Source organism: Siphateles boraxobius, unplaced genomic scaffold (genome assembly GCF_051911475.1).
Source record: "Siphateles boraxobius isolate OS27281-9 unplaced genomic scaffold, OSU_SipBor_1 141, whole genome shotgun sequence".
NCBI lineage: Eukaryota > Metazoa > Chordata > Actinopteri > Cypriniformes > Leuciscidae > Siphateles > Siphateles boraxobius.
Window position 1 is genome coordinate 122,501 of NW_027508746.1, and position 23,861 is coordinate 146,361.

The 23,861-nt window shown below is 41.4% G+C and overlaps 1 protein-coding gene across 3 annotated transcripts in view; it reads right to left on the reverse strand.

Moving 5' to 3' along the window:
• Window positions 1–23,861, reverse strand: part of cacna1db (calcium channel, voltage-dependent, L type, alpha 1D subunit, b) — a 139,874-nt gene that overhangs the window by 88,004 nt on the left and 28,009 nt on the right. For all 3 annotated transcript variants that reach the window (XM_077230290.1, XM_077230292.1, XM_077230291.1), the window contains exons 4-9: window positions 22,064–22,203; window positions 7,638–7,780; window positions 6,829–6,981; window positions 2,989–3,185; window positions 1,030–1,133; window positions 727–896 (exon numbers count right to left, since the gene is read on the reverse strand). In XM_077230290.1, coding sequence (XP_077086405.1) covers window positions 727–896; window positions 1,030–1,133; window positions 2,989–3,185; window positions 6,829–6,981; window positions 7,638–7,780; window positions 22,064–22,203 — 907 coding nt within the window. The remainder of the gene's footprint in view (window positions 1–726; window positions 897–1,029; window positions 1,134–2,988; window positions 3,186–6,828; window positions 6,982–7,637; window positions 7,781–22,063; window positions 22,204–23,861) is intronic.

Genomic DNA, 23,861 nt, shown 5'->3' on the forward strand with positions numbered 1-23,861 from the left:
TTAATCTATTTTTAATTATACAAATATGTAAATAGTGGCTTTATTTAATTTTAAGATATGTTATGTCGAAGCATTTAAATCTGTGTCTTTATTGCATGATCAAACTTTAATATAGTTCATATTAACAGGCTAATAGATGTTTTCTCCAGGACTATATAATGAGTTCGGAAATGTATAAAAATGCTTAATTGATGCATTACAATTTAACTAAACCCATCCGATTTCAAAATCGTATAATATTTAGTTGATTAAAACTACACTTAAATTTGTGGTCAAAATTCTTATTTTATTTACTATTTATTTATTTATTTTAATCAAATGTTTATTTACGTGGTTATTTATTTTTTTATATAAAATAAAAATAATTTTATTTCAACTGTATTAATTTATTATTATCTAAACTGTATTAATTTAGTATTTATATATTTATTTTTAATTAAATAAAATTTCAATTATTTATTCTATATATTTTAATCTAATGTATTAATTCAGTATTTATTTATTTATTTATTTATTTAAATAAATTTGTTTTTATTTTAATCACATTTTTTAGTTAGATAGTTATTTTAATCTTATTTTATTTATTTATTTATCTTAAATTGTACACTGCTTTTCTCTAAACGTTTCCGTGGTTCTCCTAGCACTCCCATATGATCTTTGGATAGAACTGTTAATGTGTGCAAATGCGTTTCAAACAGATACAAAAATGAGTCGCATTTGACGTACGGTTGCGTTTGGCCTCCTGGTCTCCCTCTTCATCATTATCAGGGTCGATGTCCTCAGCTTGTGTGATCCAGTCCAGATATCCCTTCAGATCCTCTTCAAGCTGCTGTTTCTCACGCAGTTTCTGGAAATCTCCACGAGCCTTGGCCTTCTCGCGCTCCTTAGAGAATTCGCTACGGCGGAAACACACAGACAAACACACACACGCAATACTGAACAGGCCGTGGAAATTAATGACATTTTTAAATCTATGAAAATTGGAAGTACAGAAACTGATTGTGGACAGCATTTTATTAAATGACTCACCCACTGAGAACTCCCAGAACTAGATTAAGCACAAAGAAGGAGCCGAAAATGACCAGACTGACAAAATAGACCCAAGGCAACTCAAAACCCATGGCGTCATTCATCTGAAACACACAACATCTCTCACATTCACTCACGTTACCAAATCCACCCTGATGTACAAAACTATGGCAACAAAACTGGCCAATTCCTATTATGCACTCAAACTCAACTTCAGTCTGAACTGCTAATCATATACACTGAAACCTAAAAATGATCACATCTAAATTAACAGTTTTTATTCAAGTAAAAAAATGATTTGATAATATTGCTGAATACGGTAAACCTATATACATTGATTTATTCCAACAAAATTAGTAATTGTTACCAAAATTGGTTAAAAAATTATGCAAATTATGGCTTAAATTAAGTAAAAAGAGCTCTTTAAGTTAACAATTGCAGGTTACTACGTTCTGCAGTCTATAAAGTTGTCTATAAAGATGTGAGAAGTGAATTGAACTGAATATTCACAATAAAGACATACAGGTAGCACTTTACAGTAAGGTTGCAGTTAACACTGAACATTAGTATACAGTACTAAAGTTGCTAATGCTAACATGTACTATACAACATACAACTTTATTTGTAAAGTGTTACTGACATAATTGTATATAATAAACTTTCACTGGCCAGCAAACGGACTTTTAAAGTCAACTAATTTGAGTTTTTTGCATTATTTAGAGCACTAAAAATAAGTAGCTAAAGCAGAATTTAAGTATTGATTATGATTTGAATGAAAATCATATTTAGGTCATGTCTGTCAGTTATTTGCAAACTAAATCTGTGGTAAAGAACGAACTGTTTAAGCCTATTGTACGAAAGTCTGCGAATGGGGTTTTGCCAATCTTTTACAAGTACCTAGTAGTACTTACAAGTACTACTTTTACAAGAATAATATTTTCTTATGATATCTGTACTTTTATTCAAGTATACTTGAGTGTTTTTTCTCCACCACTAGTAAACAGAGGCTGAAGTTTTCCTGAGGTCTCAGTTTTGCCCGTCTTCTGACTTTGTCCCTTCAGTCTTAGAGGGTCAATCTCATTAGTCTCTGTGCGTGTGTGTGTGTGTGTGTGTGTGTGTGTGTGTGTGTGTGTGTGTGTGTGTGTGTGTGTGTGTGTGTGTGTGTGTGTGTGTGTGTGTGTGTGTGTGTGTGTCATGGAAAAGCACTTAGATCAGAAGTAGACACGACCTGCAGGAAAGAGGAACATCAGTAGCCGTGTTTCCATTACAGATTTGCGCAAAACATTTGCGATATTTTTTAAACGTCGATAAAAAACTATTGCGAAATGACGGCATTTCCATTAACCGATGTTATGCGGCTAAAGTATAATTTTTTCCTCTTGCGATAAGTCGTTCCAAAAATCATGGCAACGGATGTTAGTAGGTTTACGTATATCACAGCCAACGCACTAGCCATTATTATTAACCGAAGGAGACGCAAGCGTGTTTTCACAGCATTAATGTCAAGGAAAGACTCTTATACTGTGAGCGGCACATATGAGTGTTTCTTCATCTTCTGCTTCAAGATCTTGATAAATTGTGGCATTTCTTTGTTGTTTAGAATCCAGTATTCCCGTGATACTTTTGTCTTTTATGAGTTTAATAAAGAACTCTGTCCAAACATATCGCGTCATCTTTAAAGAATGATCGACTTTTACGTATGTCAGGTGACTGTAAATGCGCAAAACCTGTTTGCATTGCAGTTTTGTGAAATATTCCTTTTTCGAATTGCCTGAAAAAAACCACCTCATGCGCGCGTAAAAACGTTTTTGCGCTATATGGGAGTTTTCGCAAAATTAACGTGTTTCCAATGGGTGTATTTTCAATTCTCATTTTCAATTTGCGCAATTTAAAGGGTAATGCAAGGCAAAACGCGACTAGTGATATACTACTATTGCTTGAATTCAGTGCAAGTCTCACCCAGTACAGCACATCAGTCCAGCCCTCCATGGTGATACACTGGAACACAGTCAACATGGCAAACAAGAAGTTATCAAAGTTTGTGATGCCGTTGTTGGGGCCGTGCCAGCCGTCCCGACACACGGTGCCATTGACAGGGCAGTGACGCCCATGACCTGAAAGAGAGCAGGGAGCAGGATCCTCTTCTGCTAATGTACCTGTGTGGAGAGAAACATGCGGCTCATTCTCAGGAAAAGGTGACATTTTTACTGTGTGTATGAACATACTAGTCAGGATATCTTTAAAGGGATAGTTCACCCAAAAATGAAAATCACCCCATGATTTACTCTCCCTCAAGTCATCTTAGGTGTATATGACATTCTTCCTTCAGACGAACACAATCAGAGTTATATTAAAAATGTCCTGGCTCTTCCAAGCTTTATAATGGCAGTGAATGGCCATTTCTGTTTTGACCTCCATAAAAGTGCATCTATTATCATAAAAGTGCATCTATTCATCATAAAAGTGCATCTATCCATCATAAAAGTGCATCTATCCATCATAAAAGTGCATCTATCCATCATAGAAGTGCATCTATTCATCATAAAAGTGCATCTATTAATCCTAAAAGTGCATCTGTCCATCATAAAAGTGCATCTATCCATGAAAAAAGTGCATCTGTCAATCATGATCTATTCATCATAAAAGTGCATCTATCCATCATAAAAGTGCATCTATCCATCATAAAAGTGCATCTATTCATCATAAAAGTGCATCTATTCATCATAAAAGTGCATCTATCATCATAAAAGTGCATCTATTCATCATAAAAGTGCATCTATCCATCATAAAAGTGCATCTATTCATCATAAAAGTGCATCTATCATCATAAAAGTGCATCTATTCATCATAAAAGTGCATCTGTCAATCATGATCTATTCATCATAAAAGTGCATCTATTCATCATAAAAGTGCATCTATCCATCATAGAAGTGCATCTATCCATCATAAAAGTGCATCTATCCATCATAAGTGTATCTATCCATCATAAAAGTGCATTTATTAATCCTAAAAGTGCATCTATCCATCATAAAAGTGCATCTATTCATCATAAAAGTGCATCTATTCATCATAAAAGTGCATCTATTCATCATAAAAGTGCATCTATCATCATAAAAGTGCATCTATTCATCATAAAAGTGCATCTATCATCATAAAAGTGCATCTATCATCATAAAAGTGCATCTATTCATCATAAAAGTGCATCTATTCATCATAAAAGTGCATCTATCATCATAAAAGTGCATCTATTCATCATAAAAGTGCATCTATCCATCATAAAAGTGCATCTATTCATCATAAAAGTGCATCTATCCATCATAGAAGTGCATCTATCCATCATAAAAGTGCATCTATTCATCATAAAAGTGCATCTATCCATCATAAGTGTATATATCCATCATAAAAGTGCATTTATTAATCCTAAAAGTGCATCTATTCATCATAAAAGTGCATCTATCCATCATAGAAGTGCATCTATCCATCATAAAAGTGCATCTATCCATCATAAGTGTATCTATCCATCATAAAAGTGCATCTATCCATGAAAAAAGTGCATCTATCCATGAAAAAAGTGCATCTATCCATGAAAAAAGTGCATCTATCCATCATAAAAGTGCATCTATTCATCATAAAAGTGCATCTATCATCATAAAAGTGCATCTATTCATCATAAAAGTGCATCTATCCATTAAAAAAGTGCATCTGTCAATCATGATCTATTCATCATAAAAGTGCATCTATTCATCATAAAAGTGCATCTATTCATCATAAAAGTGCATCTATCATTATAAAAGTGCATCTATTCATCATAAAAGTGCATCTATTCATCATAAAAGTGCATCTATCCATCATAAAAGTGCATCTATTCATCATAAAAGTGCATCTATCCATCATAAAAGTGCATCTATTCATCATAAAAGTGCATCTATTCATCATAAAGTGCATCTATTCATCATAAGGGCATCTATCCATCATAAAAGTGCATCTATTCATCATAAAGTGCATCTATTCATCATAAAAGTGCATCTATCCATCATAAAAGTGCATTTATTCATCATAAAAGTGCATTTATTCATCATAAAAGTGCATCTATTCATCATAAAAGTGCATCTATCATCATAAAAGTGCATCTATTCATCATAAAAGTGCATCTATTCATCATAAAAGTGCATCTATCCATCATAAAAGTGCATCTATTCATCATAAAAGTGCATCTATTCATCATAAAAGTGCATCTATCCATCATAAAAGTGCATCTATTCATCATAAAAGTGCATCTGTCCATCATAAAAGTGCATCTATTCATCATAAAAGTGCATCTGTCCATCATAAAAGTGCATCTGTCCATCATAAAAGTGCATCTATTCATCATAAAAGTGCATCTATTCATCATAAAAGTGCATCTATCCTTCATAAAAGTGCATCTATTCATCATAAAAGTGCATCTATCATCATAAAAGTGCATCTATTCATCATAAAAGTGCATCTATCATCATAAAAGTGCATCTATTCATCATAAAAGTGCATCTATCATCATAAAAGTGCATCTATTCATCATAAAAGTGCATCTATCATCATAAAAGTGCATCTATTCATCATAAAAGTGCATTTATCCATGAAAAAAGTGCATCTATCCATGAAAAAAGTGCATCTGTCTATCATGATCTATTCATCATAAAAGTGCATCTATTCATCATAAAAGTGCATCTATCATTATAAAAGTGCATCTATCCATGAAAAAAGTGCATCTATCCATGAAAAAAGTGCATCTGTCAATCATGATCTATCCATCATAAAAGTGCATCTATCCATCATAAAAGTGCATCTATTCATCATAAAAGTGCATCTATCATCATAAAAGTGCATCTATCCATCATAAAAGCATCTATCCATCATAAAAGTGCATCTGTCCATCATAAAAGTGCATCTATCCATGAAAAAAGTGCATCTGTCAATCATGATCTATTCATCATAAAAGTGCATCTATTCATCATAAAAGTGCATCTATTCATCATAAAAGTGCATCTATTCATCATAAAAGTGCATCTATCCATCATAAAAGTGCATCTATCCATCATAAAAGTGCATCTATTCATCATAAAAGTGCATCTATCCATCATAAAAGTGCATCTATCCATCATAAAAGTGCATCTATCCATCATAAAAGTGCATCTATTCATCATAAAAGTGCATCTATCCATCATAAAAGTGCATCTATTCATCATAAAAGTGCATCTATCCATCATAAAAGTGCATCTATCCATCATAAAAGTGCATCTATTCATCATAAAAGTGCATCTATCCATCATAAAAGTGCATCTATTCATCATAAAAGTGCATCTATTATCATAAAAGTGCATCTATTCATCATAAAAGTGCATCTATCCATCATAAAAGTGCATCTATTCATCATAAAAGTGCATCTATCCATCATAAAAGTGCATCTATTCATCATAAAAGTGCATCTATCCATCATAAAAGTGCATCTATTCATCATAAAAGTGCATTTACTTTGTTTTTTTCAAAACAGACACAGCCATTCACTGCCATTATAAAGCTTGGAAGAGCCAGGACATTTTTTAATATAACTCTGATTGTATTTGTCTGAAAGAAGAATGTCATATACACCTAGGATGAGTTGAGGGAGAGTAAATCATGGGCTGATTTTCATTTTTGGTTGAACTACCCCTTTTAATATACATTATTTGATATATTATGATGTGTGTAATCCAAAATAAATTTTAGAAAAAGAGCTTTTATTGTTTGTAAATAATCTAATGAATGTGAGAACACACTGACGCGAGCCGTTTAGATAGCAGGTTGAGTGCATCTTCCCGATGAACAGCTCCAGGCCGATGATGGCGTAGATGATGATGACGAAGAGTACGAGCAGAGCGATGTGAAGCAGAGGAACCATGGCTTTAATTATGGAGTTCAGCACCACCTGTAAGCCTACACACACACACACACACACACACACACACACACACACACACACACACACACACACACACACACACACACACACACACACACACACACACACACACACACACACACATTCACACACACACACACACACACAAACCCCTTATGAAAAAAAGTGTGCTTAATTTTGCACTGGTAGTGTACTTCAAATCTTCTAATCTAAATTAGAAGATTTAATTAGTATATCCACACCTAAAATGTATAAAAATAATTAAATAAAAGGCCACTTAAGTGTAAGTGTACTTAAGTGTTATGTTAAGTGTAACATAAATGCTTGTCAGTACATTCGACAATACACTTTAACCATATTTCACTGACAATAGAAATAATTATGAAATTACATATAAACATAAAAGTCCTACTTAAGTTTAAATAATTGCATTTAATATAAATGTAAACTATAATACAGTTTAATTTAATTGTAACTAACACGTAATTAAAAGTCCCAAAACATTATATTTAGCTTGCACTCAAGTATATTATTTTAAAATATATATATTTTTTAATAGTGTGCTTAAGTATACTTCTTTTCACAGGGACGCACGAGCAGCTGAGTGTGTTATTATCCGCATGTTATTAGGCTGTTCTGTCAGTGAATGCTGGGTAAAGATGTGACGCACTTGGCACTCCTGAGACCAGACGAAGGGGCCGCAGAACTCTGAACGCTCGTAAAGCCTTGACATCGAACCCGCCTGGCTTTCCACCTGTCTGCCCGCTGACATCTCGATCTTTGGTTATCAGCTCCAGCACAACACTGAACAGACTATGAACACACACAAACAAACACACATCAGTATTAATGATTATAACAGAGTGTTATATGGTAGTTCAGTTTATATCAGCAAATAATCTAAAACAGTTTGGTATAGGAACAATTTTCACTCAGAAATTGCTTGTAAATTTTACAAGTAATTACAAAGAAATGGCAAGTAACACATTGAATTAAACTTGAAGTAGAAAATGGAAATATTATTTTCTCCAATCTTACTAAAAAATTTTTACAGTGTGCTTAGTATTGCAGGTCATGTCAGTAGTGGTTTTGCTGAAATAACCATTACGATAATTAGTGCTTCCTTTGACTCGAACCTCAGATTTACTCACCTTATTTACTACAAATGCATTTTCTCCTAACTAGTGTTACTCCTGAATACAACTGCATGCACAGTGTAACATGGAGAACACCACATGTAACGAAAGTAACTATGGTTCCCTGAGAAAGAGGAAAGAGACACTGGATCTTGGATTGACGCTATGTGGAACACCATCAGCTTGACCAGTGTCCGAAGCACGTGAGAAAACACGCCAATTGTATTGCCCGAAACAGTCTATGACATCATTAGCGGAGCGCTCGTGAGCATAAGAGAGTGCCTGTAATATACGTCATCAATTCACGTCACATACATTTACACCAATATATGTCTTTTGTCTGAAGGAGACACGCAGGCAGGCCAAAGGCATGGCAGTGAGAAGCAGTGTCTTGTTCCCCTTCTCAGGGAACCATGATTACAGACGTAACCTGAGACCCTCCTTTTCGAAGTGGAACTTCAACACTGCATCTTGGATTGACACTATGGGGAACAAATACCCACCACTCTAGCTGTGAATTTGCACAAATATAATGGGCATAACATAAGTCAGAGTCAGAGTCAGAGTGTCAATCAAGGTAGAGTTCTAAACGGGCCTGAAAATTACAACCCGACCCGACCGGTGGCTTTTAAAGTCCGGACCCGATGTAACCCGACACATCAACGTGAATTATTGCAGCCCGACGCCGATTTTCTTTTTTTTTCTTTTTTTCTCATACACGTATTATCATGACCAGCAGATGGGAAATCAAATCAACCTTTATTGTTCACGTCTTTTAACAATAGCCTCCAAACAATACAAACAACTGAAACAAACTTTAAATATATAAACAGGCTATATAGGCTACTAAATATTCCTCAAATAAAAATCTTCTGGACGACCCAGTTTTTTTTTTTTGCTGTCATATTTCATCAGCACCTTGCATTTTGAGCATTGCACATAACCTGTAGAATTTCCATTAGAATCCAGCACCACTCCAAACACTTTCCAGACCCCTGATTTTCCAACTCTCTTTCCGAACTCTAAATCAAGGGTGCATTCCCAAAGACTCATATAGACTGTCTAGAGGTACCACTCCCTAAGCCACTATCTTCCAATAATTTAAGATATCCATGCTTCTATGCTCTTATAATAAGTAAAGTCCTGGCCTCAACAACCTTCCTTTGAAGGAGTATTCGCCAAAGGGAGAATATTTTCAATTACAACCTTGGATATTACCACTACTTCCAGGGGGAGAATGCAACCCTAACTTTTATATGAAAGGATGCAAATACGAGAAACATAGTTGTATTTCAACCCCTCAGGGAGATGCAGGGGAGCTCTACATACCTAGCCCAGAACAATTGGGGGAGAGCACTCTCTCCCTGCTTGTATTTCTCCAGGATCCAGCAAGACTCCTATTACTCATATTAAGAAAGAGTGCAGAATAACAAGGATACAACTTATCAGGCAAGCTACCTCTACTTGTTAGGTTCTTAACATAGATCAACTAGAGCTTCAAAGGGGACCAAAGTACCTTACTTTAAGACCCAAGATAGTTGGGAATGGAATAAACACCTTACTCAACCAAAAAGGTCCTAAAGAGCATCATACCAACGAGAGCATGCAAGGCGCTAAAACCTCAGCAGCTGCAAACATGATGTTGCTGCTCCTCCAAGTGGGAGTCTCAGGCACAGGAGAGGCTCAACCTCAAGGAATCTTAAACATACTTAAAGACCCAAGAATACTGTGGGAGGCAGCTTGAACCCTGCTTTAGGTAAAACACTCATCTAGGACATGTTATAACCACTGGTTAGTTGGTGTTTTTTACTAGCGCTAGCCATAGTAAGTGACAGATAACAAGGAGGGACGCCCCTTAGTCAAACTACCTCAACTTGTTATCATTATCTATTTCTGTATCATGTGCAGCATAGGTCAAATAGAGAGGCCTTAAAAACACACCCATCCAAAAGGGAGCATACACCCCTACTTAAAGACCCAACAGTAGTTGCAGAAGGAAGCAAACTAAATAGAGGGGATAAATAATGTCCTACAATACTCAGTTCACCCTGCTTCAAACCTAAGGCGGGTACCCAATCAAAGGGGAGCAAAGACCCTACTTCACAATCCAACAACCGTTGAAGAGGGAGATCAACTAAACAGGGGGATCCAATTTCCCACTACTTTAGCTTACTTTGCTCAACCCAGTGGGGTAGAAGTAGTATCCCACCAGAGGGGAGCAACTCTTCTTCACAGCAACATAGCTGGGAAGGGGAACAATTAAGGAGAGGGGTAAAACTATCCCAACCTAGCTTTAATTATCCTGGTCTACCCTAAAGGGTATTTAAGCAGCTAACCAAAGGGAGCCTAGGTCACTTAAGGCTACAGACCTTGGAGACGCTGCTTCACAAAGGGGAAACCTAATACTAAGATTAAGTATTAATCTAATTTTAAGTAGGTTAAGTAAGTAACTAATACTAATACTAAGAGTTTCCATACTTAAATACCCAAATTTATTTGGGAAGGAAATGAAACATGCTTAACCATAAAGAAATGTGACCTTTCAGAAGGCGGTTTGCCAATATGTACAAAAATTGCCAATTACATCATCTGTCCAGGCTCATAGCCTGATGTAAGCACTTTGGCACAACCTTTTGTGCCCCCACACCCTTCTCGGTGTTACTTCTTGTTACTGCTCCTCAGCAATCCGATCTTCCTTACTGAACTGCTTCCTATTAATTACCTCGATCAAGTCTTTTCTCTTCCTCCTGGTACACGCCTCCTCTGTGCTCTATACTCCTCAGAGACGGTGCATGAGTGACCATGGTCTTGCTCTGGCTTGCCTCCAGTTATCAGACTGTGACGGGCCAGGACCCCCAGAGGCTTTGGGCGAATTTGGATGTACTTCTTGACTTCTTGACTGCGTCTTGACTGCTGACTGTGCCCTTGCCTCTCTAAACCTCTCGATTACCACTTCCACAGACGTGCCGAAAAGCTCAGAGGGCAAGACCGGGGCATCGAGGAGAACATTTTTATCTTTGTCCCTGATGTCCACCAGGTTTAGCCACAAGTGCCTCTACGTCACCAACATCATTTTCATTGAACAACCAATAGTAGCGGCTGTTTGTTTGGTAGCTTGGCTGGCTACGTTTGTAGTACAAAGCAGTTCAGAGACTGCTTTAGGAGACAACACCTGCCCCTGATCCCGATCTCTCAGCAGATACGCCTGGCAACCCTGCAACACAGCCATAGTGTGTAAGACCCGGTGCCACATACACCCTGCCATTTAATCGCGAGGTGGTTTGTAGCGGCTTTGATGGCGAGGAGCTTTCAGAGAGGATGATTCACTCTGTGAGAGATAGTTTGCAAGTGTCTCTTTGACAAGGGGGCATCCTCACATATTTTGCGCATCCCCTCCAGATTTGCATAATTCGAATGTTAGAATAAATAGGGTTTCTTCCACGAAGTTAAGTTCTCTACTGGAAGAAACAGAAGGCTCATGGGGAGGGACAATTATGGCCGACAGGAACCAATCTGGTTCTGGCGCAGGCCATAACATCAAACAGCTCCCCGTATATGGGGTTTGAAAGCTGAGAGGGCTCAGTACAAATAATATCCTAGCCCTCCTCAACCACATCCTGCTCTTCCAGGCTACAGCTACAGCAGGGCCTGAGCCACGAGGTGCAGATGCTTGTCCTTCATCCCCTCAAGAATAAGGCCGGAGCTTCTTCATTGTGATCGTGTCACAATGGTCGCATTCAGAACCCTTGAGAACTGAACGTGCATGCTCCTCACACAGAAACCTGGATCATGAAGGTATACACTTCCTGAAATGCTTGCTCAGGTTTTCCATTTGTAGTTCGCCTTCACCACATGCTATTTTGCAAACAAACAGCTGCTTAGTCGCTTTGGATATAAGTTTCAAAATGATTAAATGTAAACGTAAATGTAATGTAAACAGCTCCTGAAGACAAAATAGCTGATGATATGTATGCATCCTCTTCTACTCATGAGCACTGCACTAATGATGTCATGGACTGTCTTCGGCCAATTCATGTAACATTTCTATTCAACAAAAAAAAATTTATAGTGGAAAAATGTTCTTCAGATTATTAAAAAGTTCTTCACACTGCAAAAAAAATTGGTTCTTTTAAGAAATGTTCACAGAAAGGTTCTATAGGGAATCAAAAAATGGTTTCTCTATATGACATCACTGCAAAAAAAACCACTTTTGGAACCTTTATTATTAGGAGTTTACTGTGTGTGTTCTTAATCATGTGCAAATAGATATAGACAAAAGAGAATCTGTTCATCTGCATCAAAGGTCCGTTAAACACAGTTACAGTACAAACAACTAACAAGGTAAACTTTGCACAGATAGTTATGTTGGTTAGGTGAGATGAAAAGCAATATTCAGGAAGTTACACCATGTCGTAGTGAATTTCATCGCACTGAAAAAAATGCTGATGTTGACAAGTGTGAAAGCTATAGTGATGACAAAGACACAAGCTAAAGGCAGTGCAACATTACAAATACTATTTACAGAGATTACAAATAACTCTGGGACATAAGGGGCCTAGTTTGGGAGAAATAAAATGTACATATGCAACTACATGCATTTAAACTTGTCCAGTTAAGTCTGGAATGCATCTCAAACCACTTCCTGAAATGGTTTAGGTGATCAGATTTAAATATGTCTCGAACTTGTTTTAGAGGGCATTTTTCTTAGTGACCAGGTGTAAATAGGCTCAATGTCAAGCCAGGTGGGTTTTCTCTTTTTCTCATTTCATTGATCTGTATGAAATGACACTCAAGCTTGAGGACACCACAGATGAGATTCAGCGTGATCCCTAAGGATCCGACATCTACCATGACCTCTGTCCTCATGCACTGGATTCCCTCCTTCCTGACTGCAGTTAATCACATTAAATCAGGTCATAGATCATAGATCAGACATTTGATCAGGTTGTAAGCCCTTGTGAACAGTTGCCAGCTTTGTGCCAAAATCCTTGGCATATTTACTAAAATCCTTTCAACAATTACTAGCCGACATGAGCTTCTTCCAACAGAGCTGTTTAATCATGATGTCAATTTGTAGGTCAGCCCAAAATACCAATTTACCATCATTAAAACATCATTAAACACATGCATTTGAACACCACATTTGATGCTAAACACCAAAAGCTAGCACTTTTAGGTGAGAACTAATGTTTACCATATTTGATGTGTTTTATGAATGTGCTTTTAGCAACATTTTTCTTACGATTAAAAGCCTAGATTAAACCTGTTCATCAGATTAATTTAACATGTCTCTTCATTAGATGTTGATTACTGTAACTGCTTGGTTCATGTATATTACTTTTATAATGTCTTTATGAACTTTTTTAATCTTGAAAAAATTTGTTGCATGGAAAAAATTTGAAGAGAATATTAAAAAATATCTTCATTTGCAAAAGTCTTGTGGGTTTGAGTAACTAATAAACTACTGTACATAACTGATGACAAAAATAAGAAACAAGGAATTTAAATAAAATATGCGCATGTGATGCATAACACAAAGTCTTTTGGGAATGCCCGTTTACTGTTTTTAACTATAAACTATAAGATTGCTCATATATTTACTTGCAAATAAACAATTTTAACAATAATTTACTTTATAATTATTTTCTTGTTGAATAGAATATAAGTAACATTGTGGCTGTATAAAGCACAAAATGACGAAGAAGATTAAAAAAAACTTAAATGAATATATCTAAAACTTAACATGCAGGAGATTGGCAGGACTACAGAATAGCACATCCACATGAACATAAATGAGACTGAACACTGAACAAAAGTAACTAAGATAAATGATCATACAAGGAGACTAAACAAAGGAACTGGGAACAGGTGTAACTAATCAGAAACTATGACAACAGATGAGTACACTAGGACTAAACCAAACATAGACAACGAAAACGATACTCGGTTACTAACGTAACCTCGGTTCTCTCTAGAGAGGGAAGGAGTATTGCGTAAGTTTAGCTTACGCTACGGGAAAGATTAATCTTCTCGAGATATTGAAGCCAAAAAATTATCCTTAATTTTGTATTCATTGTCAACGCAGTGCAGCAGCTAGCAGACATAGAGCAGGCCATCTCGCGTGCTCGCGTGCGCCTGCCCTTCGGGCAACTGCTGCAGCCTACCAGTGAGCCCGGCGTGACGTCGTGCCCAATGAAGGGCGCCCGCGACTTCATAGCGTCACAGCCCGCCAGAATGGCCGTGGCTTAGCGTATAAAAGTAGGGGCTGTAGGCTGACTTCGCTGGTTTTTCGTAGACTGAAGCGAAGTCGCTCTTGGCGCGAGCACGGCTGGTTACGCAATACTCGTTCGCTCTCTAGAGAGAACCGAGGTTACGTTAGTAACCGAGTATCGTTCTCTTACGAGAGGTTTCGTATTGCGTAAGTTTAGCTTACGCTACGGGAACACTTTGTCAACGCCGTGCGCGCCAAGCATCCACTATGAGACCCCGAACTTTCAGGGGAACCCCATAAGTGGAAAAAATAAGGTGGCCAGCCATGCGGGCCATCACTTGTACATAAGCACACATAGGGAATACAGAGCAGAGGGAATATAGGCACATGGCACATACGCGAGACCCTTGGTGTGCCCACCAAACGAAACAAAAAGCTGTTCTGAACGCCTGAAGGAGGCAGAGCGCGTAATGTAAAATCTCAGCGCCCTGACAGGGCAGAGGAGATTCACCTCACCTTCGCTGTCAGATGCTGGCAGAGCTGACAGCGAAATTACTTGCGCTCTGAATGGAGTGCCCATCACTTTAGGAACATAGCCATGTCTAGGTCTGAGGATGACTTTAGAGTCATTCGGCCCGAACTCAAGACACGACACGCTGACAGACAGCGCATGCAAGTCCCCCACACGTTTTACTGACGACAGTGCAGTCAGAAAGACGGTTTTCAGTGATAGATATTTCAACCCCACGGAGTCTAGTGGTTCAAATGGAAAGGCTTTCAGGGCCTCGAGGACCAATGAAAGATCCCACATAGGAACCGACGGGGGGCGCGACGGGTTCATCCTTCTAGCTCCTCTAAGGAAGCGGATGACCAACTCATATCTTCCCAGTGACTGGCCGTGCGTCAATTCTGCGAACGCTTCCACGGCCGCCACGTATACTTTGAGCGTGGATGGGGACCTCCCCTTATCCAACAGCTCTTGTAGGAAGGTGAGCAGATGCGCCACCCCGCATGTCCGTGGGTCCAGACCTCTGTCGGTGCACCATCCGGAAAACACCGACCATTTAGACGCGTAGAGCCTTCTCGTGGAAGGAGCTCTAGACTGCGTGATCGTGTTCATCACTCCTTCTGGCAGGGCAACGAGTACCCGTTGATCAACCATGCGTGCAGAGACCAGCGCTCTGGATGGGGATGCCAGATCGCGCCACGAGCCTGAGAGAGGAGATCTGCCCTCACCGGAATCGGCCACGGAGCTGTAAGGGACAGCCGTGCTAGTTCCGGGAACCAAATCTGATTCTCCCAACGCGGGGCTATGAGGAGCACTGAGTGGCGCGTTTCCCTGATTCTCTTGATCACCTGTGGTAACAGAGAGACCAGAGGGAAAGCATATAGCGGGAGGCTGGGCCAAACCTGGGCCAGCGCGTCCTCGTCCTTCGAGAAGAACGTCGGGCATTAAGCGTTGTCTTTTGACGCAAATAGGTCGACTTCCGCTCTGCTGAATAGGCGCCACAGCTTCTGGACCGTTTGGGGGTGCAGGGACCATTCCCCTGGGGGAACATTGTCCCTGGACAGTTTGTCTGGGCCGTCGTTCAAAAGGCCAGGCACATGCGCCGCCCTCAGCGAACGCAGGTGCATCTGAGACCAAATAAGGAGGCGTTCCGTCAGATTGCAGAGATTTCTGGATCTGACACCGCCCTGACGGTTTACATAGGATACCACAGACATGTTGTCCGAGCGGACAAGAACATGTTGGTCCTGTATGAACGGGAGGAAGCGCTTCAGCGCGTTCTCGACCGCTATCATTTCCAGACAGTTTATGTGAAAACACTTTTCTTGGTCTGACCACTGGCCGAAGACCGGTCTGCCCTCGAACAGCGCGCCCCAACCGAGTTGGACGCGTCTGTCGAAATGACTTTCTGATAAGAGATGTTTCCCATCATCACTCCCTGCTGGTACCAGTCGGCTACTAACCAGGGCTGCAGAGCCGCTATGCAGGTCTGAGTCACTCTGATTTTCTGGCCGCCAGAAACCCAGGCTCGGCGGGACGTGTGAGCATTCAACGAGCGTTGGAGCGGGCGCATGCGCAGTAGGCCCAGCTGAGGCACCGCTGCAGCTGATGCCATACAGCCCAACATGCTTTGAAATGTTTTCAAAGGGAGAAAGCTGCCCTTCTGGAAATATGCGGCTAGGTGGCGAACACAGCGCGTGCTGTGTCGATAAACGAGCCGTCATGGTCACCGAGTCCAGTTCTATTCCTAAAAAGGAAATTGACTGGCTGGGCAGTAATGAGCTCTTGGTCCAGTTGACCGTGAGACCCAAGCTTTCCAGGTGACTGAGAAGCACTGTTCTGTGAGATAGCAGTTCTGTCTCTGACTGTGCCAATATCAGCCAATTGTCCAGAAAGTTCATTATTCGCAGCCCATGACTTCTCAGGGGGGCGAGCGCCGCGTCCATGCACTTCGTAAATGTACGGGGTGCTAGGGACAGGCCGAACGGCAGGACGGTGTATTAATATACCTGACCGTTGAAAGCGAATCTCAAAAATTGCCTGTGACGGGGTATTATCTGAATCTGAAAATAGGCATCCTTCAGATCTAGAGAAATAAACCAGTCCCTCGGGCGAACGTGCGCGAGGATCTTCCTGGTCGTAAGCATTTTGAACGGTCTTTTCACAAGCATTTTGTTCAAATGTCTCAGATCTAGGATAGGTCTGAAGGCTCCGTCCTTCTTGGTGAAAGCCGAAACCGGCTGATTTATGTGTGATGTCCCAATCATAAGGGATGGGGAACATTCTTTTTTCACTTTTTGACGTGCGAGCAGCGCTCCGGGCGGAAAAGCTTCCTGTAAGCGTGAGCGCGTGTGCGCGGGCACGAGACTTACAAGTGTATTTGACGCCCCGATCATAATGGATGGGGAGCGTCCTATTAATGCCCTGCGTTTTGTGATAACACTTAAACGCGCGGGCGAAGCCCGGGGGGAGGTTTGTGTTAGCAAGCGTGAACGCTCTCTGGCGGGCATGAGACTTACATTCATAACCTGCTTTTTTGATCGTGTAACAGAGCGGGCAGATAGTGGGCACAGACCTGTGGACACATTTCTTACATTCAACACTCAAGTGGCTTTTCTGCGCTTTATGAGAGTGTGCTCTGTGAGTGACACGAGATTCGAAGTGCTTGTGTGTAGGGGTGAACACTGGGGCGTGGGCACTTTCACTACACGTAAAACACCGACGGCATGAGCCGGACCAGACATTATACTCTTTTTGAGATTTCTCTGGGTCGCCGTAAAAGGGCGTTTGTGTGCAGGCGAGAGGGTGAACAAACCGGCTCGTTGGCTGCTAAATGAACCACTGCAGTAGCCTGTTTGAAGGGGACTGACAGGGAAATAAACTTTGACGGCGGTCCGGCCGCAGTGGGACACGCACGTCTTTTCGGAGGCGATGTATCTGTTAGTAAGCGTGAGCGCTCGTGAGCGGGCACGTAACTTACATTCTTAACCTGACATGTATGAGGCTGTTCTGGCTGTGTGACAGAGCGGGCAGAAAATAGGCGTGAGCACAGAGTTGTGGGCACGTTTCCTACAACTAGCACTCGAGCGGCATTTGCCAGCTTAATGAGAGTGGGCTCTGCGGGAGACACGGGGGGTATCGTGTTTGTGTGTAAGGGTGAACACCGAGATGTGGGCACCTTTTCTACACTAAAGACACCAACGGCGTGAGCCGGATAACCAGACATTATACTCACTTGAGATTTCTCTTGGTCGCCGCGAGAACGGCGGATGTGTGCAGACGACCGGGTTGCATTACCGGCTCGTTGGCTGCCAAATACACCGCTGCAGTAGCCTTATCTAAGGGGACCGACAGGGCGAGACATTTCGACGGCGGCGTGCAAGCCCGTCCGGGTCATGCAGAGAGCTCGAGAGGGCTCTGCATGACGCGCGAACTGGAACGCGAGGGCAGGGTAGCTCTCTTGTAACGTAAAGAGAGCTAGCCGCGTGCTCGTTGGTCAAGCAGAACTGTATAAGAATTTCTGCTCTTACCACGCATCCAGTACGTCACGTATGTTGATGCCCGTCCGGGTCATGCAGAGAGCTCGAGAGGGCTCGAAGTGTAGAACACAGAATACAGAGATAAAAGAATATGTCGCCAGATAGCGTAGCTCGCACGGATGGCTGAAGGTGGCGAAGACGGCCGGCTTCCTCAGCGCTGTCCTAAGCTGGCTGTTTCGCTTGTTCGACAGCGGCGGTGGCTTCTCTCAGATACAGCTATACGAAGAGCTCACTGAAGAGACGAAAAATCAGGGAAGTCAGCCTAAAGCCCCTACTTTTATACGCTAAGCCACGCCCATTCTGGCGGGCTGTGACGCTATGAAGGCGCGGGCGCCCTTCATTGGGCGTGACGTCACGCCGGGCTCACTGGTAGGCTGCAGCAGTTGCCCGCAGGGCAGCCAATGAGCACGCAAGATGGCCTGCTCTAGGTCTGCTAGCTGCTGCACTGCGTTGACAATGAATACAAAATTAAGGATAATATTTTGGCTTCAATATCTCGAGAAGATGTATCTTTCCTGTAGCGTAAGCTAAACTTAAGCAATACGAGATGACCTCTCGTAAGAGAACTAAGACTAGACAGAACAAGAATGTGACAATACCGTTTTAAACTGTAGACCCAGTATACTTTTCACTTCCAAAAAGTTAGCATGTAATTTACAGTAGCATGACATTCTGTGATTTTAGGACTTCATTACTTATTTTGTATATTGTGGAATTTATTCATGATTTCTCATTGCTATGTATTTTTACTAGGGCACTGAAAAGTCAGTCACTTTTAAAGGTCAAGTTGATGTGTTGAATTCACGGGGGGTGAAAGCATCACGGAAATTCTTCTCCTTCTCCCTGATTTCCACTAGCCTGGGTTAGGGTTAGGCTTAGGGTTAGGCTTAGGTTTAGGCTTAGGTTTAGGCTTAGGGTTAGAGTTAGCCACTGCATATGCGGTTTAGATGGCAAGGCCTCTAACGAAGATGCCTCACCATGCGAAAGACAAAGGTGAGTCTGGTCTTAGTGTGGGTCATTACATCCAGCAGAGTCCTGCATGCGGCTGACCCGCTTATATTTTATGCAACGGGTGGAATAATATTTATGTGTCGGGGTTGGGTCTGACTACAGGTCCAATAGCCAAGACTATTGTCAAGATTATATCAACTCAATTCAGAGCATTTGACAGCCGCTTTCAAATGCTCTCGTGCTTCTTTGTGTCTGAAGAATGTTAAAGGTTTCTAATTACAGCACGATTTGCAGCGCTGAGCATTGTAGCCAATAACGCTGAATCCGATTGAAAGCTGTAGTGATTATATTAAAGGGAGCGCGCTTTGCTCGTTTTATGTATTTAATATATTCACAATTTGAATTAATGTTTTAGCCTATTTTTCGTGCTGCTACAACGAGGACCAGCGGCCAGGTAAACACTGCTGAGTTTCAGAAGAGACAAACTGTCATGAGTCTGGTAGTCTCCTGTCTCCCTCTTCTGGTCACACACACCCATTACCTCACGCACCTTCAGTACTCTCAGCTGTTTCTAGTTATACCCTCATTACACTCACTCCTTCACACCTGTTCTCTCTTCTCCCTGATTGTTTGTGCTATTTCCTGCTCTCCCTTTTCCCTGTTTCTTTGCCAGATTATTACATTCTCTACACATGCAAGAGACAACTTACTACCTGCTGCATCCATCCTGTCCGTGTCCTGTCCGAGTCTTGTCCGTGTTCTATCCGCCATCCAGCCTGGCTCAGGTCGGTCTTTATTTGTTCTCTATTAATCTCTGCTCTACACTCTGTCCAGCCCGCCTGCTGCAGACGATCGCCCAGAGCATTCATCTCTACTATCTGTAGTACGCTCATTCTCTCGAGGGGATCAGAGAACAGCGTCCGCCGGTTCCTGTTCACAGACTGTTTGCCGCTGTCTACTTTAAGGAGAGACTCTATTATTTTCGTTATTGGAGCGCCAGCATCTACGGCTACCTTTCTGTTGTTTATCTTGAGGGATTTTTCTGTTGGACTGAATTTATCTCTCGCTATTAAAGAGACTGTTATCTGCAAATCGCTTTTGGGTCTTACCTTTCCACATTACACAAACGCTTTTAAATGCTGAGTGAATCTGATAAAATATTTACTAGCTTTAAGCTTACAGTTAGGCCTACTAAAACATTCTTTGTTCTATTATTTTACTTGTGTTGTTTAATGCAATGTTTAATTAATTGCATCGACTCAGAATGCCTAATGTTAGTTTTATGCTTGTGTTAGACAATATGGGAAAAGGATTTTTGTCTATCGTTTACTCATGTAGGAGATTAAATGTGGGTGTGATTCGGGTCGTGGTTTTTATGTCAAACGGGTCGGGTACGGACTAAAATGAGTGTTTCTGTCGGATATCGGGTCGGGTGTTCTGTTAATCACTGTGGGTTCGGGTTTATCAAACAGGACCCGTGCAGGACTCCAGTAATTCCCTGTATGCCCGGCTGACGGAAAAAGTGGGATCAAAAATGATCCTCCTCCAACAGCATTCTGTAACATTAGTCCACTGAAGGCAAGTTTGAAGAAACCGAGTGCAGTATTATATATTTAAAACCAAGATTAAAGATCAAACATAAAACAAAGACTTGACCTGAAATTTCCAGGTTTTGAGTCTCCGCCGTGCCTCTGTAACGATCTCTTGAAACATAGGAGGAAGCGGGATCCACGTGCAGCACACTTTATTAAATATTAAATAAACTCAAAACTCGGACTCGGGAACAGGACTCGGGAACAGGACTCGGGAACAGGACTCGGGAACAGGACTCGGGTACAGGACTCGGATACAGGACTCGGGTACAGGACTCGGGTACAGGACTCGGGAACAGGACTCGGGAACAGGACTCGGGTACAGGACTCGGGAACAGGACTCGGGAACAGGACTCGGGTACAGGACTCGGGTACAGGACTCGGGAACAGGACTCGGGAACAGGACTCGGGTACAGGACTCGGGTACAGGACTCGAGTACAGGACTCGGGAACAGGACTCGGGAACAGGACTCGGGTACAGGACTCGGGAACAGGACTCGAGAACAGGACTCGGGTACAGGACTCGGGAACAGGACTCGGGTACAGGACTCGGGAACAGGACTCGGGTACAGGACTCGGGAACAGGACTCGGGAACAGGACTCGGGAACAGGACTCGGATACAGGACTCGGGTACAGGACTCGGGTACAGGACTCGGGTACAGGACTCGGGAACAGGACTCAGGAACAGGACTTGGGTACAGGACTCGGGAACAGGACTCGAGAACAGGACTCGGGTACAGGACTCGGGAACAGGACTCGGGTACAGGACTCAGGAACAGGACTTGGGTACAGGACTCGGGAACAGGACTCGGGAACAGGACTCGGGAACAGGACTCGGGTACAGGACTCGGGTACTAAATTGCAATATCATTACAAATGTGTAATTACAAACATATTTGAATACGCAAATTACAAAATTACATTGAAGTATATTAAATCTAACATAATTTGAACTAGTTGCATTTAATAAAGGTAAATACATTTTCATTTAATTGTAACTAACATGCAATTTAGTATCTGAAAACAGTTCACACTTAAGTATATTCTAATAAAGTCTATTATTACAGTAATAATGCTAAAGGGCACTTTGTATTTACAAGGGTAACCCTGTAAAGGAATATAAAACGAAACACAAAGAGCCTGTGACTGGTCACTTACCCAACAATGACGATGACAAAATCCAGCATATTCCACCCGTTTCTCACGTAGGAGTTCGTGTGCATCACCAGTCCATACGCGATGATCTTGAGGAAGGTTTCAATCGTGAAAATGATCAGGAAGGCATATTCTACTGTTTCCTGTGAAACACAATGATAAAACAGAGAGATTTTAGTATCTTGTTTATTTTTTTTTATTATTTGTTGAACAAGAGCATGTAAATTAATATTAACCTGGATTGACCAACGAGAAAAATCTCAATATGCACAAAATATTCAACTGTTACTTTTGATTTTGTTTAACAAAATGGCAGAACAATGATACAAAGTGTTTGTCCAATACATGTTTTTGGTTTTCTCAATCCTGAAAATGTACAGCCTTTCTCTTTACCCCTTAATGTGTTAAAACTGTTAGTCCATCATTAAATTACAATAAACCCAAATAAATAAACATCATCACATCAGATTTAAAAAATCCACCACAATATATTTTCTGTTTCCAAGTCCATGTCCAGATTCAATCAAGGGCGTAGGTTTAGGGGGGGACCCTAGGTACTAGTCCCAATCAATATTTTGAGATGACAAATTTGTCCCCACCAATATTTAGCAAGCTCCTTTGAACTGCTATTTTGATATTTGCGCTGCATTTGGATCTTTGCGCTGCTATTTGGATCGATTCCAACGGCCAGGACGACGATTGGCGGCGGGGTATCTGACAGGCAGGCTACACGGGGGCCGGTACTACTTTTTGTGCTTGCACTCACTGGCAGCGAGCGGGTGGTGTGTGCGTGTGTGCGCGCGTGACGACGCCGACGGTAAGTTATCGGTAAGCCGATGCAAGATCCAAGATGGCGCCGCGGATGGCTGCCTCGGTGTGGAGCTCTCCAGCTATTGTGTGGTTTTTGTTCGTTTGTTCTGCGTTTAGTCATTCTTTTCCTATCAGTTTCACCAAAGACGAACTACTGGACATTAGGAAACACACACCAGAAACCTTTTCTACAGTTTTTGATTATTCGGACGTTTTGCTGGACATTCTCGTCGGAGGGGCAGCGTTGTTGTTCAAACGCAAACGCGGGAAGCGAGCCGGCGCGCTGGTTAAACTCCGCGAGCGCGGCCTGCGCACTGCACTCCCCAGTATTCATCTCGCGAATCTCCGATCCCTTCCTAACAAAACGGATGAACTTCTTCTCCTCACCCACACTAACAAGGATTTTTTAAACTCTGCTGCTTTGTGCTTCACTGAAACATGGCTGAGTGAAGCCATACCGGACAACGCAATACATCTGCCGGGCTTCCAGCTGTTCCGAGCAGATCGCATCGCGGAGCTAACGGGGAAAACGAGAGGTGGTGGATTGTGTTTCTACATTAACGAAAGTTGGTGTTCAGATGTAACAACACTGAAGAAGATGTGCTCTCCTAATTTAGAGGCACATTTCATAAACTGTAAACCCTTCTACTCGCCTCGGGAATTTTCCTCTTTCATTCTCGTGAATGTTTACATCCCTCCAGACGCGTGCGTGAGCGCGGCGCTACAACAGCTGGCTGAACAAATATCTGAAACGGAACAAAGGTACCCAGACTCTCTTTTAATCATTCTTGGGGATTTTAACAAAGCAAATCTTTCCCGTGAACTACCAAAATACAGACAGCACGTTACATGTCCCACCAGAGACAGTAATATACTGGACCACTGTTACACCACAATAAGAAATGCATATCACTACGTCCCACGGGCAGCTTTGGGGCTCTCTGATCACTGTTTGGTTCATCTCATACCGACCTACAGGCAGAAACTGAAA